At 45.6% G+C, this 18247-nt stretch overlaps 1 protein-coding gene across 1 annotated transcript; it reads right to left on the reverse strand.

Moving 5' to 3' along the window:
* Nucleotides 1-3210: 3210 nt before the first annotated feature.
* Pgam1 (phosphoglycerate mutase 1) lies at nt 3211-12725 on the reverse strand. Its single transcript, XM_008831983.3, has 4 exons — nt 12463-12725; nt 7879-8153; nt 5843-6023; nt 3211-4282 (listed from the first exon to the last, which is right to left on the reverse strand). The coding sequence occupies exons 1-4, from the start codon at nt 12599-12601 to the stop codon at nt 4113-4115; spliced, it is 765 nt and encodes a 254-aa protein (XP_008830205.1). The 5' UTR covers nt 12602-12725; the 3' UTR covers nt 3211-4112.
* Between the last annotated feature and the right edge of the window lie 5522 nt (nt 12726-18247).

The following is an 18247-nucleotide window of genomic DNA, read 5'->3' on the forward strand; positions in this document are numbered from 1 at the left end:
GACAGGGTCTCTCTGTAGCCCCCTGTCCTGGAACTCACTATGTAGACCAGGCTGGCCTCAAACTCACAAAGATCTGCCTGCCTCTGCCTCCCAAGTGCTGGGATTAAAGGCATGCGCCACCACGCCCAGCTAAAATAATATTTTTTAAAAAAAGGTTTTTAAAAAAATATTTTTTAAAAAAGGTTTAAAATGCATGCCAAGGAGTCTTCCCATGTCAAACAGAACCTCGAGCATGTGTTGTTCATTAATTGTGAGTGCTTATTGGACATCGTTCATTCAATAAGGATACATGGAGCAACTCTTCTGCCCTCCAGTTGCGGAAAACTAGGATGGAAGAAGGGAACATGACCAAATCTTGTCCATACAAAGTTTACATTCTAGCAGGGAAAAAGGTAATGTAAACAAAGAAGTGTTTTAATTCTAGGCAGTGATTAAAAGGCAGGGCTGGGAGTGTAGCTGATGGGACAGCCTTTGTGAGTTCTATCTACAGCACCAAGGGAGACAAAAAGAATAAAATAAAAGTGACTAGGAGTGGCTAGGGATATAGTTCAGAGGTAAAGTGTTTACCTGGCATGTATGTACAAGACTAGTTTCAATCCCAAGCACCACCACCAAAGTCTGGGAGAACTTTACATTCACCTAAGCAGTGTGATATTTATTGTATGCATAATGTGATGCCACACATGTAGAAGTCAGAGGACAATTTTGTGGCGTCAGTTCTCTCCTTTCCTTGGATTCTAAGGATCAAACTTGTGTCATTAGACCAGTGGCAGGCAGTTTACTTGCTGAGCCTTCTCACCAGCCTGTATTTTAAATTTTTAGGTTTTTTTTTTTGTTTATGTGTATAAGTGTTATGCTTGCATATAGGTAAGTGCGCCTGTCCCATGCAATGCCCGTGGAGGACAGAAGAGGCTGTCAGATCCCCTGGAACTGGAGTTACAGTTGTTAGCTGCCATGTGGGTGCTGGGATTTGAACCCAGGTCTTCTGTAAGAACAACCAGTGTTCTTAACCACTGAGCCATCTCTTCAGCCCCTACTGTAGTTTTTTGAGACAGGGTCTCCCAGTAGCCCCAGCTGGCCTGGAACTCACTTTGTAGACCAGGCTGGCCTTGAACTCACAAGAGATCTGCCTACCTCTGCCTCCCAAGTGCTGGGACTAAAGGTGTGTGCCACCATGCCCAGCCTGTTTGATTTTTTAGCATTATGCCTACATGTATGTAAGTGTACCCATGTTATGCAGTGCCCATGGAGGACAGAAGAGGGCATTACATCCCCTGGAACTGGAGTTGCAGACAGTTGCTAGTCACCATGTGGGTACTGGAATTTGAACCTGGGTCATCTGTAAGAGCAGTCAGTGCTGAGCAATCTCTCCAGCCCATTTACTTTATGTGTATTTTACATGTATGTAAGTACACCCACATTATGCAATGCCTGAGAAGGCCAGAAGGCACCTGGTCCCCTGGAATTGGAATTACAGTTGCTAGCCACCATGTGGGAGATGGGAACCAAGCAACCAGTGCTCTTAACCAAGGGAGAAGGGAGTCATCTCTCTAGCCTTTCTAATACTTTGTGTGTGTTTTGAGATGCAGTCTCCTGTAGCCCTGGCCTTGCTATGCTGACCAGGCTGGCTACAAACCATGCCTAGCTAATAAAATTGGTGTATTTTTTTTTTTAATATTTTACTATTTTTGTGTGTATGAGTGTATCACCTCCATGTACATGAGTGTAAATGTGTTGTGCAATGCCACAGAGGTCAGAAGAGGGCTTCGGATTCCCCTGTAACTGGAGTTAAGTACGGTTTGTAGCCACCATGTGGGTGCTGGGAATCGAACCAGGGTCCTGTGCAAGAGCAGTCAGGCTCTTAACCACTGAGCCAACTCTCCAGCCCCGTTTGGTTTTTGTTTTTAAAGGGGCAGGGGCTGGAGAGATGGCTCAGCAGTTAAGAACAGTGGCTGTTCTTGCGTAAGACCTGGGTTCAAATCCCAGCACCCACATGGCAGCTAACAACTGTCCATTAACTCCAATTCCATTGCACGACAGGGGTGCACTTACCTACATGCAGGCAATACATGAATACACATAAAAAATATCTTTTTTAAAAAACTTACCTTTTAAAAAAAAAAAATTAACCAAGATTTTTTTAAATTTGGGGGCTGGGCTGGTGGCTGGAGAGATGGCTCAGCAGTTAAGAACACTTGCTGCTTTTGCAGAGGGTTCAGTTCACAGCACCCACATGGCAGCTTACTCGTGCTGTCCTTATATCCAATTCCAGGGGATCCACCTCCATCTTCTGATCTCCCTTGGTATTGCAGGCACATGGTGTACCTACATAAATACAGGCAAACACTGAAACATGTTAAAATGTTTTGCCAGAAGCTGGACTTAGCATGCCTTTAATCCCAGAACTAGGGAGGAAGAGGCAGGTGGACCTCTTGTTAGTTTAAAGCCAGCCAAAAAAATCTTTTGCCAGGCAGGTGATACTTTTAGTCCCAGCACTCAAGAGGCAAATCTCTGTGTGATAGAAGCCAGCCAGGGTTGTTTTTTATTTTTTCATTTTTGAAACAGGGTCTCCCTGTAGCTCCAGCTGGCCTGGTACTTACTATGTAGACCAGGCTAGCCTCAATCTCAGAGATCAACCTGCCTCTGCCTCCAGAGTGGTGGGATTAAAGGTGTGCACCACCACACCTGGTTCTCCGCATTTTTTTAAAAAATGTGTATGCATGTATCTGCGTGGTTATATGTGTACTAAAGTGCAGGAGACTACTGGATCCCCTGGAGCTGGGAGTTGTGAACTGCCCAACATAGGTGCTAAGAACCAAACTTAGGTCCTCTGCAGGTACTGTGCACTCTTAACCTCTGAGCCGTTTCTCCAGGACACTTGTTTTGAAACTGTGTTCCAAGTTGGGGAAGCCATATTGGAGGTCCAGTAATTTCCTGAAGGCTCCTAGGGCTAACCAGTGCAAGCCTTTAATCCTAGCACTCAGGAGATTGAGGCAGGCAGATCTCTGGGAGATCAAGGCAAGCCTGGTCCCAAGTTCCAGTCCAGGCCCATTGGGACTATAGGGAAACCCCCATCTCAAAACGACTTTAAAAAAAAATACTCCTAATACTGTCAATATTTGATGGTTCTGTCAGACAAGAGCTTTCACTGTGTACTTCAAATTGAATGCAAAGGACTCCTCATACAAGAGGTGTGACACATCAAACAAATTATTGCACATCACTCCTTTATTATACTGATCTGGAGAAAGATTACAGTTATGCTCAAAATGAGTACTGAACCCACATGGTAGGGCCAAACAACTGGAATCAGATTCATGAGACACTAAAAGACACATCTGGACATGATCAAGGCAGAGGGATCCTAAGATACACAGTAGGAAACACTCCTGCCACTTTGAGGCCAAGGAATTCATCCCATTTTGATTGAGGAATGGCTTATTTTCTGATGACCACGTGAGACTATTTCAATCGCCACTGGAAACCTCAGAAAGGTTTTTGTGTACCATTATTTATATATGTATATATATGAAATTTTTTTTTGTAAAAGTAAATGTAACATATAAACTTGATTCAGGACTGATCCTAACCTTCTTGGGCCAGTGCCTCTAGGGTCAGGGAGAAAACTGTTGTTTCTTTTTAGTCACCATGCAGGTTATATTCATCTTCCACTGGAATGACTACAGTTCCCAGTTACCCTACTGCAGAAGAGCACAGGACAGGCTCCAGGGACAAAATTAGACTCTGACTTCTCCTCATTGGTCATACCAGAGCATGGATCCTCCCTAGCCTCTTCCCAAGTAGGCCCTTAGTAAACAAAGCACTAAAAAAAACTATAATGACTACCTCTCAACTCTCCTGGCTAAGAGGAGCCTTCCCTGGGCTTGGACCAAGAACCTGCACCCCAGAGGTGCCATTCTGACAGGAGTCTATGAAGGGAGTGGGTGCAGGGATAAAATACTAAAATGGAAATGGGAGCCACTGGTCCCCACCTGCAGCTAAAACTTAAGACCCTAAAGATGTAGTCAGTGTGACAAGTGTTGGGGAAAGGTGCAGGAGGCATGAACAGGTAGGGAGGGTGTTCTTGGGTTGGTAGTCCTGCCTGCTTGCCTTTACTTCTTGACCTTGCCCTGAGCAGCTACAGCCTCCATGGCTTTACGCACGGTCTCTTCATCTCCCAGGAACTGCATGGGCTTGATGGGCTTCAAGTTCTTGTCTAATTCATAGACAATGGGAATACCAGTTGGCAGGTTCAGCTCCATGATGGCCTCTTCAGAGAGACCTGAAAAGAGCCACCATGTTCAGTCACACAAGACATGAATCCACATCAGCCCTCCAGGTTACTCTTCATCTCCCAGGGACAAAACACTTCAGCAGGAATAAAATAATACACCCTTTTGGTTCTAGTGTAATAGTAGATCCATTCCTCTAAGAATGGTCCCCAATTACAACTCCTCAAGCCACTTAACAATACAGAAGAGCACATAAGAGTTTATGATGGACCACCAACAAACTGCATTAAGGTGCACACTACAGATATCCCAACCAAAGTGGGATGTAGATGCCAGTGAAGCAAGACTGTGTACCTCAAGAGGTTCTACAGTCCATTCCAGCCAAAATCAGCCATTTGAGGCCTCTATATCCTCAGGAAGAAAAAGATTCAAACTGAGATTTATATTGAGTCAGGTTGTAACTGCAAGACTTTACCAGCAGTTTCAACAGACAATCCTGGAAGTAGGTAAGCATCTACAACTTTGATGCCACTTGATAGATACCAGTTCTAAACTGAATATGGTTCTACATGTATAAGAAACTGTCAGAGGTCCAGGGATGCTGCTCTGTAAACTACCTTTTATTGTTTGCTGGATTTTGAGGGTTTTTTTTTTTTTTGGTATTTTTGAGACAGGGTCTCCCTGTAGCCCCAGCTATCCTGGAACTCACTATGTAGAGCAGGTTGGGCTTGAACTGGCCTCTGCCTCCTGAGTGCTGGGATTAAAGGCGAGTGACACCATGCCCTTGGGGCTAATCAACAGCTATCTAATTGGAAATAAAGTCCTCTCAAGGGGAGGGAGCTCATGGGTGGCCACTGTAAATATAGCCAAATACACCTGGCTGGAGAGGTCATAGATCCTATGGAAAACCCTATTTTTGAGATATCTCTAGACAAATGAAATTTCTTAACATATGCTAAGTATGAATCTCATCACTCATCCAAGAAACTTCTTTCCAACAGAGAGAGACTATTACAGAGTTCCACAGCTGGTCACACACAGAGAATACTTGTCTGAGAGATGGCAAGTCCTAAGTGACACATCCACAGGGGTAACTGTATATCTAAGGCTCATGGAACATGGTGGGAAAGAAGGTAGAGAGAACACTCGTGCATTCCTCAACTCTCACCAGTGATGTTTCCTCATACAAAAGAGTGTGCTGCACACAAAAGGCCACAACTGAGATGCCCTGGAAATGGAGTTAAGGAAGGCTATGAGCTGCCATGTGGGTGCTGGGAACTGAACCCAGGTCCTCTGGAAGAACAGCCAGTACTCTTAACCATTGAGCCATCTCTCCAACCCCATGTATGTATTATTTTTTGAGACAGGTTCTCACTGTAGCCTGGGGTGGCTCTGAACCCCCAATGATCCACCTGCTTCACCCTCCCTAGTGCTGGGATTACAGTTTTGAGTCAGCTGTCAGATCATTCTGAGAAAGGAAGCAGAATTTTCCCACAAAGAGTGCACCTATACTGTCACACCTTTCCCAAAAGCCTCCTTTGTACAAAGTAAGTCCCTGATTGGTAACAGTTCTGCTTTATCCTAAGGACCCCTCTAAAACATGCACATACCCTCTAGATGCTTGACAATGCCCCGAAGGCTGTTGCCATGGGCTGCAATCAGGACCCTTTTACCCTCCTTGATCTGGGGGACAATTTCTTCATTCCAAAAGGGCAGTGCTCTGGCAATAGTGTCCTTCAGACTCTCACAGGAGGGTAGCTGATCCTCAGTAAGGTCTGCATACCTGCGATCCTAAGCAAGAAGAAGTTTGTCAGTTACTAGTAGCTACATCTATTAAATGGGTTTCATGGTATTTCAATTTCAATTCTGCCCTTTCTCAACTTTTGGGGGATTTTGTTAAGAAAGGGTCTCCCTGGTAGCCCCAGCTGGTCTGGAACTCACTACGTAGACCAGGCTGCCTCTGCCTCCCAAGAGCTGAGATTAAAGACATGCTCAGCTTAAATTTATTTTTATTTTATGGGTATGAGTATTTTGCCTGCATGTATGTAAGTCCACCAGGATGCCCACAGAGGCCAGAAGGCACCAGATCCCTTGGAACTGAAGTTATAGTTATTAGCCAATGTACTGGATAGCTTTAGTGTCAACTTGACACACCTGGGTTGAGGGAGCCTCAATCGGGGAATTGCCTTCATTGGACTGGCCTGTGGCCATGTCCATGGAGCATCTTCTTGATTGTTGAATGATGTCAGAGGGCCCAGCCCACTGTGGGTGGTGCCACCCCTGGGCAGGTGGGCCTATGTTACATACAAAAGCAGGCTGAGCAAGGGCCAGGGGAGCAAGTCAGTAGGCAGTGATCCTCCATGGCCTGTGCTCCAGCTCCTGCTTCCAGGTTCCTGCCCTGAGTTCCTACCTTGGGCTCCCTAATGAACTGTGACCCGGGAGATGTAAACTGAGTAAACCTTTTCTTCCCCAAGTTGGTAGTGGTCAGAGTGTTTTGTCACAGCAATGGAGAAACAAACCAGGACAGCCAATATGTGGGGCCAAACCCAGATCCCCCGAAGGGCAGTCAGTGCTCTTAACCACTGAGCCATCTCTCCAGCTCCCATTTATTAATTCTTAAGGGGTAAATGACAAGTGAAGATCTCTCTTGGGTCCAGAATACAGCTGAGAACTTGTGAAATAATCCGTGATTATGCTGCCTCTCCTTGCCCCATTGCCCAGTCTAAAAGAAATGTAACTTGGAAAAGGGGCAGTTATACCAAACAATTCTCTTCCCAATCACTTTAGTTTGCAGTTAATTTAGGAATGCTATAGGTGATTTTTTAAAAATACTTTACTATTTTGTTTTATGTGTATGCATGTATTGCCTGCATGTATGCAAGTGCACCTGTGTCGTGCAATACCTGCAGAGAACAGAAGAGGCTGTTGGGTCCCCTGGAACTGAGTTACAGACAGTTGTTAGCTGCCATGTGGGTGATGGGATTCAAACCTGGGTCTTCTGCAAGAACAGTCAATGTTCTTAACTGCTGAGCCATCCATCTCTCCAGCCCCTCTATGTGTTGTTTTTTTAAATTATTTTTATTTATTATTTTCATTTTATGTGTATGAGTGTATTGCCTGCATGTGCGTGAGTGCACCCGTGTTGTGCAATGCCACGGAGGTCAGAAGGTGTCGGATTCCCCTGGAACTGGAGTTAAGGACAGTTTGTAGCTGCCACGTGCATGCTGGGAATTGAACCCAGGTCCTCTGCAAGAGCAGTCAGTGCTCTTAACTGCTGAGCCACCTCTCTAGCCCTATAGGTAGTTTTTTAAAATAAAATGTGGCGGGGTTGGGGATTTAGCTCAGTGGTAGACTGCTTGCCTAGCAAGCGCAAGGCCCTGGGTTTGGTCCTCAGCTTGGGGGCGGGGAGGGACACACCAAAAAAGAAAAAGAAGGCAGAAATAAAATATGGAAATGTGAAAAAAGAAATCTCAGATACACAATATAAACTTTCAACTAAAATCTTTTAACAAGTGAAGGTCATTCCTCAGCAAAGGGAGGATTATGTTAACTATTTTATTATAAATTATAAACTTAAAGGCAATAGGTAGACACTAATAAAGTTAAAGTGAACCCCAGATTCTAACCAACCTGGTTTTGCCTGTACCTTACTGATGTTGCTGTAGAAGGGATGATCCGGCTCCATGGGAGGTGGTGGGACGTCATAGGAGCGCCTCCAGATCTTTACCTGTGCCTCACCGTGCTTGGAGGCAGTTTCTGCTTTATTGAGGCCAGTCAGACCCCCATAGTGCCGCTCATTGAGGCGCCAGGTCCTCACCACTGGCAGCCACATCTGGTCAATGGCATCCAGCACTGTCCAGAGGGTCCGGATTGCTCTCTTCTGCACTGAGGTGAAGCAGATGTCAAATTCATAGCCAGCATCTAAAAATCATAAATGCAAAATGAGAAGCTAATGAGGTCCAATCTAAGCCATGATTCTTTTACACATAAATTTCATGTATAGGTAGACCAAATAAAGATATTTGGCAAAGTATTTTATTATCCTTGCAATAAACATTCTACCTTTGAAGACAAAATTTGTTGATTCTTGTTAGAGAACAGTGTACCTTCTAGTAGTTCCCTATTTTTCATCTATACCAAGGCCTAAATAAAGTGTTAACTAGCCAACCTGAGGCCTGTGATTATTCTAATCCCCCAGAATGTTATACTTAAGCACATTTCAAGATTTTGTTTCAATACGCAAGAGAAACAGGATACTAAGCCATTAATATGGCTCAGTGGGTAAAGATGCTTGCCATCAAGCCAGATGACTTGAGTTTGATCCCTGGAACCTATATAGTAGAAGGAGAGATTAACTCCCCCAAGTCGCCCTCTGACTTTCACACATGCACTATGTGGCACAAACATATTTCTATCAGGCTTATCACTGCTCAAGCATTGAACTAAATACCTTGTATGATTTAATTCGTCTTCACAAAAATCCTACCAGGTTATAATCCTTTTAACACATTTTTACCAGATTAGGAAAATAAAGATATGCAGAGCTAAATCATAAAATCACAGCCATTATTTGAGATCAAAACCTAGGCATTGTGAAGCTAGGGATGTAGCTCAGTGGCAGAGCACTTACCTGGCATATGTGAGGCCCTAGGTTCAATTCACTAGCACCACAAATCAAAAAACAAAACAAAATCTGTAGACACTGTGACTGAAATCATTTGAGACAGTCTCACAGAGATTCACCTGCCTCTGCCTCTGCCTCTGCTGGGATTAAAGGTGTACACCACGACACCACCAGCCCCATTTAAAAAAAAAAAATATGTTTTGGTTTTTTTGAGACAGGTTCTCACTATGTAGACTGGGCTGGCCTCCAACTCATAGAGATCTGTCTATCTCTGCTTCCAGACTACTGAGATTAGAGACGTGGGCCACCATCCATACCCAGTTTTTTGTGTGTGGTTGGTGGTATATGCACACACCCAGGCACTTATGTAGAGATCAAAGGACAATTTTTAGGAGCTAGCTCTCCATGTGAGTCCTGGGGCTCAAACTCAAGTTGTCACCTTACCCCACTGAGCCATGTCCTCGAATCTCTTTTAAAAAAAAAAAAATGCCGGGCATGGTGGCGCATACCTTTAGTCCCAGCACTGGGGAGGCAGGGGCAGGTGGATCTCTTGAGTTCAAGGCCAGCCTGGTCTACATAGTGAGTTCCAGGACAACTGGGGCTACAGGGAGACCCTGTCTCAAAAAGACAAAAAAAAAAAATTATGTGTATGTCTGTGTATATGTGCATGCAGGAGAGCATCAGATCGTGAAGCAGGAGTTACAGGCAGTTGTGAACAGCAGCCCTGTAATAAATGGTGGGAGCCAAACTCGGGTCTTATGGAAGAGCAGCAAGCACTCTTAACCACTAAGCCATCTCTCCTGGCCCTCTGAAATCCAACTCTTAACTACCATCTCTACCATCCATTTCTCTGACTCCTAAGGATCTTAATTTTGTTTTTGTTTTTTTTTGAGAGAGAGACATGTACCCAGGATGGCCTGAGAACTCAATCCTCCTCTCTCAGCCCCTGGTGTTTGTACTTTAGTTAGAATTGTCATTTCTGATACTTACGTCTTTAGACCTCTGGGTCTTGGAAAACTGGACTTTAAAATCTCAACACAAAAGCTCCTGGAGAATGCTGATAAAATTTTGTTACATGAAGTTTTATTTTCATTATGGAGTATAGAAACTCTTAATCCATTCTTCTTCACTATAGTCAACGTGCTAGCCTATTTCCTCAGAGGAATATACCTACTTACATGTTACACCAAATCTAGAAGCCATTCACTAAAGAAAGAACAAGTGTTGTACACTGTCTGATTCCATTTTAAAGGAGTTTCTCCGATTTCTCCTCCTCCTCCATACACAAGAGTTTGGGGTTAGGCAGCAGAGTGTTAATGAAGAGTTCTGTTGGCCCAGTCAACAGGTTACAACCAATCAATCTTACTGTTTCTCAAAAGATTATTCTGAGCAAAGCACCTGGATATGGATCAACACCTATAATTCCAGCACTCAAGAGAGGAGGTGGGGGATCTTGAGTTCAAGGTCAGCTTCGGCTACATAGGAAGATTTGAAAAAAAAAAAAAAAACTGAATAGGGAGATGGCCCTTCCCTTATGAAGTATGCCAAGAAACACTTCTGTTTTCTCCACCACACAAGGCCCTCTTCAAAATTCAGCACAAACTTTCCTAGGTATTGCTTCATATTGAGTCAGCAACAGTAATTAATGAAAGGTGAAGTGAATTTTCCTACCAGTCATTCAACTGACAATGCAGCCACTAGGAACCAACTATTGGGTGGAGAGGAGATTAACCGCCAGGAAAACCCCCCCCCAAGAGAAAAGACAGAGCTCACCACTGAGCCTCTGGACAAGACCAATGAGCGCAGACTACCATCACTTCCTTTACCTTCAGCCCAGAAATGGCTCCCCAACAAAAGGCTGAGTCACTGGAGAAGAGAATACCCACAGTACAAGCCTCAGCACCCAGGATGAAAAGCTACAGGCTCTTTCACTGCAATTATTTCCACTTGCAATGCCCCCCCTCGTGCTGAACAGAGCCAGGTAAAGAATCAGAAACACAAAGTCTCTTCCGTTAGCCTGAGATTTAAACCAAGGAGTAGCCAGGGTTAGAATGGACATTAAGTCTGGTCTTCATTCTCCCTGTGGGATTCCATCCCTGCACCCCTTCTTCAACCTTAAGGTTGCAAGGAGGAATAGTTCTCATTAGCCTCCTTCTGAGATCAGATTCATGGCTGTATAAATCCTATCAAGTGAAGCACTGGTCAAACTTTCCATCTTTTAGGTTAACATTACATTATTCCTAATAATCATTGCTTAGTTTTTGCTTTGTCTTTCATCTTTTAATTATTTATGAAACCTATAATAGATACTAAGATTTTACATGTGATTTTTCTTTTTGAGAGTGTCTTGCTATGCAGCCCAAGTTGGCCTTGAACTCTTGATCCTACCATCTTGGCTTTCTGAGCGCTGGAATTAGAGTGTGCAGGAACATATGCAGTCTTCTGATTTTTTTTAAAAACTTCATATTTAGGACTGAAATGAGATCTATTATTTGACAGTGACTACAAGGTCAGCATATAATCATCTTACAAAGGCAGTTGACTTTGTTCTGAGCTAGGCACCAGCAAACCACCACAGACCTATACAGCTCTTCATGCCAGAGAACTAAAGAAAATGGCTTCCTTTACCATCACTATATAGTGTGAGTTTCACAACAGCCCCTCCATCAGGATTACACTTCCAAACCAAAGCTCTATCTACTTCACCTGAAAAGGATGTACAGTGAAGCTAGGGAAAGCAACCCGGACCCAAATACCAAGACCATGCCAACAGGCATGGCAGGCAGCAGGATATTCTTATTAGCTTTCCAAAATCATGGCGGGGCGGGGAGAGGGGCGCCAGGCGTGGATAGGCACAAGCAAGCATCATCTGTTGGTCACTTCCACCCTTTGCCCAGCCTCTGTCCTTGGCTAACCGCCGCCAGTTTCTCACACCTACCTGTTACTCCATCCAGAACCGGGATTAGAACTAAGTAGATACACTTTGGACAAATCTTTCCAGTCATTTTTCAGAACTATAGAAGGAGGCCAGGGAGGAATGGAAAGGAGGGAAATAAAATCTGCCTGCTTTATCAAACTCACATTTCACTCCTGTGGATACAGGAGTCTGCAGACACACACAAGGTTTGCCGGAGTCTTGAAGCCCATCGCCCCCTCCACCCACCCGCCCCCGCACGACTTCGCCTCACTCACTCCGCTGCTCAGGACAAGCCTGGGGCCTACCGCTTCGCGGGGATCCGGAACTGCCTCTTGAGAAGTCACGGGGCATCTTCCGCCAGCGGCCCCAGGCCCTCGGGGTACCCTAAAAGCGCTGGCCGCTACAGGTGGCTCCATCAGGGTAACCTCTGCCCGAGTTGCTCTGACCAGAATGGGAGGTTTGCACTAAGCCTGCGAGGCGACCTCCCTGCGTCCACTTCCTGGCGCAGCCCCCCACCCCAACTCCAACTGGGTGACCTTGACAAGGGGACTCCCCACCCTGGTACAGTCTCCAGCCGCATACAAAACCAGAGAGGCTGCCCACCGGGCTAAGCCTCCCGGAAAGGGCGCGGGAGCAGCGGGCGGCCTGGAGGCCGGCGCCGGGCCCTCCGTACCCCGAACGGCGCGTACCTCGCAGCGCCTGCCCGCCGCGCTTCGCCTCCTCATGGCCTGCCGGGCTCAGGTCGGCGTCGTACCAGCCGCTGAAGCGGTTTTCCAGGTTCCAGGCGCTCTCTCCGTGCCGGATCAGCACCAGCTTATAGGCGGCCATGGCGAGAGGATAGGGATGCAGCGAACACTGAAGCTTGCTGAGATTCCGGCTGCAGTACTCCCCACACACCCCCGACGCGCATGCGCACTCACGCTCACCCTTAGCTCCGGCGCACTTTCTGGCTGAAATCTTTCCACTCCCTGTTGAGAGCTCTCCGCCCTCCGGATGTACGCATGCGCTCCATGCTAGCTCTGCAGCCACCTAGGGGCGAGGGGGGGGGTGTCTTGTGCCGGGGCGCCATTGCGCATGCGTCATCTGTCGCGGTCCCCACGTGCTCCCCGTTGGTCACGGAGCGCACGTAAGCACTGAGGGCGGAGGAGCCTTTGCGGCCCGCATGTTGCCCAGTGTGGCAGATTCCCAGTGCTCTCTACCTCTGCGGAGATCCCTAAGCCCCTTGGCATGATGAAATGACCTTCATCCTTTGAACAGCTTTTTTACCCCGCCGGGTCACTTTCCCATCCCTCAGCAGTTTAATTCGGACACTTGGGCTCAAATCTATGCCTTTTATTTGTATCTTGGGCAAGTCATAAAGCCTCTCAGGCTGGTATGTGGACATACTTCTTACCTGATACCTGTCTACCTGAAAGTGCTCTGTAAACATGAGTTGTTGCTATTTTGCTTCAGTAGAACACTGCTCTTTATATTCCCATTTTGCAAATTAAGAACCTGATTTGACTGCAGAGTCCAAAACCTTGCTCTCTGTCGTGCTCACAAGGCTAGTGCTCCCCTCTACCCACAAATTCCCCGACTCCTCAAACTCATCCTCTAAGGATAAAGCAAACTGTAGGCTCCTTGCTGACATTCTGGAAAGGGATGGATCATAGTCACTGTGTCTCTCAACCCCAATGAGTAGTTTAAGTATCTGCCTAACAGGACCTATTTCTCCTGCCCAGGTCATGGTCTCTTAGTTTATTCTGGTTTAACCATTTCATGAACATTTAACATGAGGTAGGCACTGACCTAGCACTAAGGTGTAGATTAATCATAGGAATCCTTGTCCTTGATAGCAAACAGAGAACAGACCAATACTTAAAAAGTTGACAATAAACTGATCATGGGAGTGCATGCCTTTAATCCCAGCACTTTGAAAGTAGAGGCAGGTGAATATGAGATTTGGGCCAGCCTGGTCTACATAGGGAGTTCCAGGCCAGCTGGGACTCTGTCTCAAAAAGACAAAAAGTAAAATAAAAGCCAAACAATAACAAAGTGGGTGAGAAACCAGGACTGAAGCTATGCAATGGCTTCATCTGCAGTCTAACCATAGCACCTACCACCTGCCTCCTCTGAGCTGGGAGAAGATGAAATTGACTTTTGGAGCAGTTAGTGGGAGAAAACAAAACCTAAAATCTGCACACACAAGTTCATAGGACCCAGTGCTGCACAGCTAGAATTGACCTTCAGGGCTCTTGGGCACAATCCCCCAGAAAGCTGAGAAGAGTCTCAGAAATTTCTCCCTCATCTCTCATGTTGCTTTGGTCATCCTAATCTGATGTCCAGACCCTCTCAGGGTTCTTCATCCTGAACATTAGCTCTCAGCCCCAATCCATATCCCCAAAGTGGCTCCTACCATATTCCTTTCTTCTCCTGCCCTCTCACCTAATTATGATCTTCCATTTCTGCAAGGAGTAGGAAGTGTAAGAGGAAGATTCCCTTGGAAGTCTGAATTCAAGTATCTCTCTCTTTGGGTTTGTCCTAGACTTCTACTGTGTCATGCCTCATTTTCAGTTTCCCCATCCATGAACCAGGGTAATAATCATATGCATACCCACATAAAGCACTGCTCTGAGAAATAAAAGAAATGAGGCATGTGCAGGACCTAGTATTGTTGCCAGGGGTTAATCATAAGTGAGCATAAATAGTAATAATGTTATAGTCACAAATATTAACAGTGTGACCAAGAAGACAAAATATTTAATGAGGAGACCTGGGAGCACCTGGCCAGGCTCCCCTCCCCAGGATGCCTAGTAGGGGATGTCTGGCTCCCAGAATGGAAGCTAAGCCGATAGCTAGAAAACTAGAATTCTTTTTTGTTCTCTCTCTCTCTCTCTCTCTCTCTCTCTCTCTCTCTCTCTCTCTCTCTCTCTCTGTTGTTTTTCTGTATTTATTGGAGGCATAGTCTCACTATGTAGCCCAGCTGGCATGAAACTCCCAATCCTCCTACCTCAGCCTCTTGAGTCCTGAGATTACAGTACACCTGAATTCCTCCAAGTGGCTAGAATTCTTTGGGCAAGAGGCCAAGAGCATCTGCGCCACCAGCCCTAGGAAAGAGCTGAGGAACCCACCTATTCCCTTCTCCAAGTCCCTCAGTCCTGAGAAGGAATCCCTCTCCTCTGGATTTTGGTGAACTCAGTACCTTTATGCTTCACTTACAGGATGTATACCTTGGAACATCAGAGTCCTTTTTGTTTATTTTATTTTTTCAGATAGGGTTTGTTATGTAGACTAGGTTAATCTGGAATTGGTGATCCTCCTGCCTCAGCCTCCTGAGGGTTGCAGGTGTGTGCCACCATGCTCAGTCTTTTTCAGAACTGTGTGTGTGTTTGTGTGCTTGTGGGGTGTGTGTATATGTCTATGTGTGTGTGGCACATGTGTGCACACGCATAAGGAGGCCAGGGGTTGACACTGGGCATCTTCCTCAGCTGCTCTCTATCTTCTTCAGAATTTTTTACACGTGTCATTACATCCACAAACTCCTTGCCAGGTGTGGTGGTGCTCATCTTTAGTTCCAGCACTTGGAGGGTAAAGGTAGGTGATCTCTGTGAAATCAAAGCCAGCCTGGTCTACATAGCAAGTTCCAGGCCAGCTGTGGCTACAGGGAGACCCTGTCTCAAAAAACAAAACAAGAGGGGCTGGAGAGATAGCTCAGTAGTTAAGAGCACTGGCTGCTCCTGCAGAAGACCCGGGTTTGATTCCCACACCCACATGGTGGCTAACAACCATCTGTAATTCCAATTACAAAGGAATGTAATACCCTCTTCTGAACTCCCTGCATTGCACTTACGTACATGCAGGCAATACACTCATACACATAAAAAAAGGAAAAGAAACACCAAGCACCTACAAACTCCTTAAGGATGACCACCACATCTTAATATTTTATATGCTCTCCACCCCTCTATACATGTATCAGCACACTGCTTTTCCCTTGATAAAGTCCTGAGTGTCCCTGAATGTTGGAGGTAGAAGAGACCTTGAAAATCATCTTCCTGTTACTCTAGTTCACACCTAAAAGAAAAAGGTGAAGAGAAACCGGGCATGGAGGCGCACACCTTTAATCCCAGCACTTGGGAGGCAGAGGCAGGCAGATCTCTGTGAGTTCAAGGCCAGCCTGGTCTACATAGTGAGTTCCAGGCTAGCTGGGGCTACAGGGAGACCCAGTCTCAAAAAGACCAAAACAAAACAAACAAACAAACAAAAAACTAATAGAAAATAAATAAAAGGATTTTTATTTTATTTTTTAAAATATTTTCTTTTTTTTTTTTTTATGTGTATGAGTGTATTGCCTACATGTATGTGAATGCGCCCATGTTATGCAATGCCTTGGAGCTCAGAAGCCGGCTTTGGATTCCCCTGGAATTGGAGTTAAGGACGATCTGTAGCTGCCATGTGGGTGCTGGGAATTGAACCCAGTCCTCTGCAAGAGCAGTCAGTGCTCTCTCAACTGCTGAGCCATCTCTCCAGCCCCAATAATACGAATTTTAAAACAGAAAGAAAAACTAAAAAGAGAAGAATAAATGAAGACTGTTGGGAAGTGGAAGAATTGTGGAAGGTGGGGCTCAGTTCAGATAAGCGAATCACTTGGGTGTGCCCTAGAAAGATATACTTTGTCCCTAGTCCTTTTCTATAATACTTTCTTGGCTTCCTGACCTCCCTGATGTGAGCAACTTAGCTCTACTATGTGCTTTGCCACCATGTTGTTCTGTCTCCCGCTGAGGGCACACAGCAACAGAGCAAGCTGTAAACTGCAACTGGGAACCAAAATAAATTTTTGCTCCCTTTACCTTGTTCTCAGGTCTGACTAATACAGTTCCCCTTCCCCGGGGGATGACCTGAAAATGAAGGATCTGTGTTCCGTGCCCCTTGCACTCATACTAGAGTCAGGAATGCTAAGGAGTAAAGTTCAGACTAGACTCCAGCCAGTCTCCAAACTCTGAGCTCTAAGGACTAAAAGCTCCTAGAACAGTGTTTGGTTCTTCAGCCACCAGGGAACTTCCCAGGACTCCACCAGCTTTCAAACAACAAGCTTCTGGGTTGTAAACACTCAGGATAACAGGAGTCACTGCCCTGTTAGGCTCTACCATCCCTCCAGATCAGTAGCGCTCTCTCCCTCAGCCTGACTTCTCCATTTATTTTTTCCACAGAATAATTCCCTTATTGAGTACTGAACATTCAGTGAAGGCCCAATTTAGAAGATGTAGGGAAAACCAAGTTATCTGAGGAGTGGAAGAAGGAGTGGTTGCCAATCAGCCCCCAGGACTCCCTATGAAGACGCTACATGTCTTTGCCTGTGAAACCATCTTTCACACTCATCACCAAATGTTCAGCTCTCTCTAGCTCAGCTCTGTCTGAGATTTCTGCCACAGAAAGGGAGGGAAGGAGAGAGAAAGGGAGCCAAGCTGATGCTTAGCACCTTTGAGCTTCTAGGAGAAGGAGCTGGTGTGCTTCCCAGAGGAATGAAGCCTATGCTCTAGCCCTCAAAACGCAGTCAGCATTGAAGGTGACCAGATCCAAGCTGGTGCTACCAGAAGAACAAGCAGAAAAGCTTTCTGAGGACACCCCTGGCCTCAAAACCTGACTTTAGGAACTGGGGAGATGACTCAGTAGTTTAGAGCACTGGCTGTTCTTCCAGAGGACCTGGATCCAGCTCCAGCATTCACGTGGTGGCTAACAACCATTCATGACTAGTTCAGGGGGATCTGACACCCTCTTCTGGCCTCCACGGACATTGCATGACATAGGTACACTTATGCAAGCAAAACACTCATACACATAATTTAAAAATGGATTTTTTAAAAAGTTTAGAACATGACTAGACTGCAATGCTTACCTAGCTTTGGAACAAGCTCTTACCTTTGTTTGGATTTATGAACTAGTTTGGCTTCTGAAAAAAAACAACCACTAGACAGGTACCCACCAGGCTCTCTGCCACTAGGCTGTGTGTGAAACAATACTCAAAGTATGGTAGTACAGAAATCTTTTTGACCCATCTACTCTCATTCACATAAAACTGCTTTCCTAGCCTACTTATTTGGACTTCCTAGCCTAGTTATTTATTGAATTAATCTGGAGCCAAGCATGATGGCACACACATGTAATCCTAGCACTGGGGAGGCTGAGGCAGAAGGATCACTGCAAATTTGAGGCTAGCAGGGGCTACCTAATGAGATTCTGTCTCAAAAACAAAACAAAAGGAGCCAGTGAGATGGTTCAGTCATAAAGGAGCTTGCGCCGACAAAGTTAACAATTTAAGTTTGATCTCTAGAACCCACCTGATAAAAAGAAAGGAGCCAAGCGCGATAGTGCATGGCATGCCTTTAGTCCCAGCACTGGGGAGGCAGAGGCAGGTGGATCTCTGTGAGTTCAAGGCCAGCCTGGTCTACATAATTCCAGGCCAGCTGGGGCTACAGGGAGACCCTGTCTCAAAAA

This window comes from Nannospalax galili, unplaced genomic scaffold (assembly GCF_000622305.1).
Source record: "Nannospalax galili isolate Female #2095 unplaced genomic scaffold, S.galili_v1.0 scaffold875, whole genome shotgun sequence".
In the NCBI taxonomy this organism is placed as follows: Eukaryota; Metazoa; Chordata; class Mammalia; order Rodentia; family Spalacidae; genus Nannospalax; species Nannospalax galili.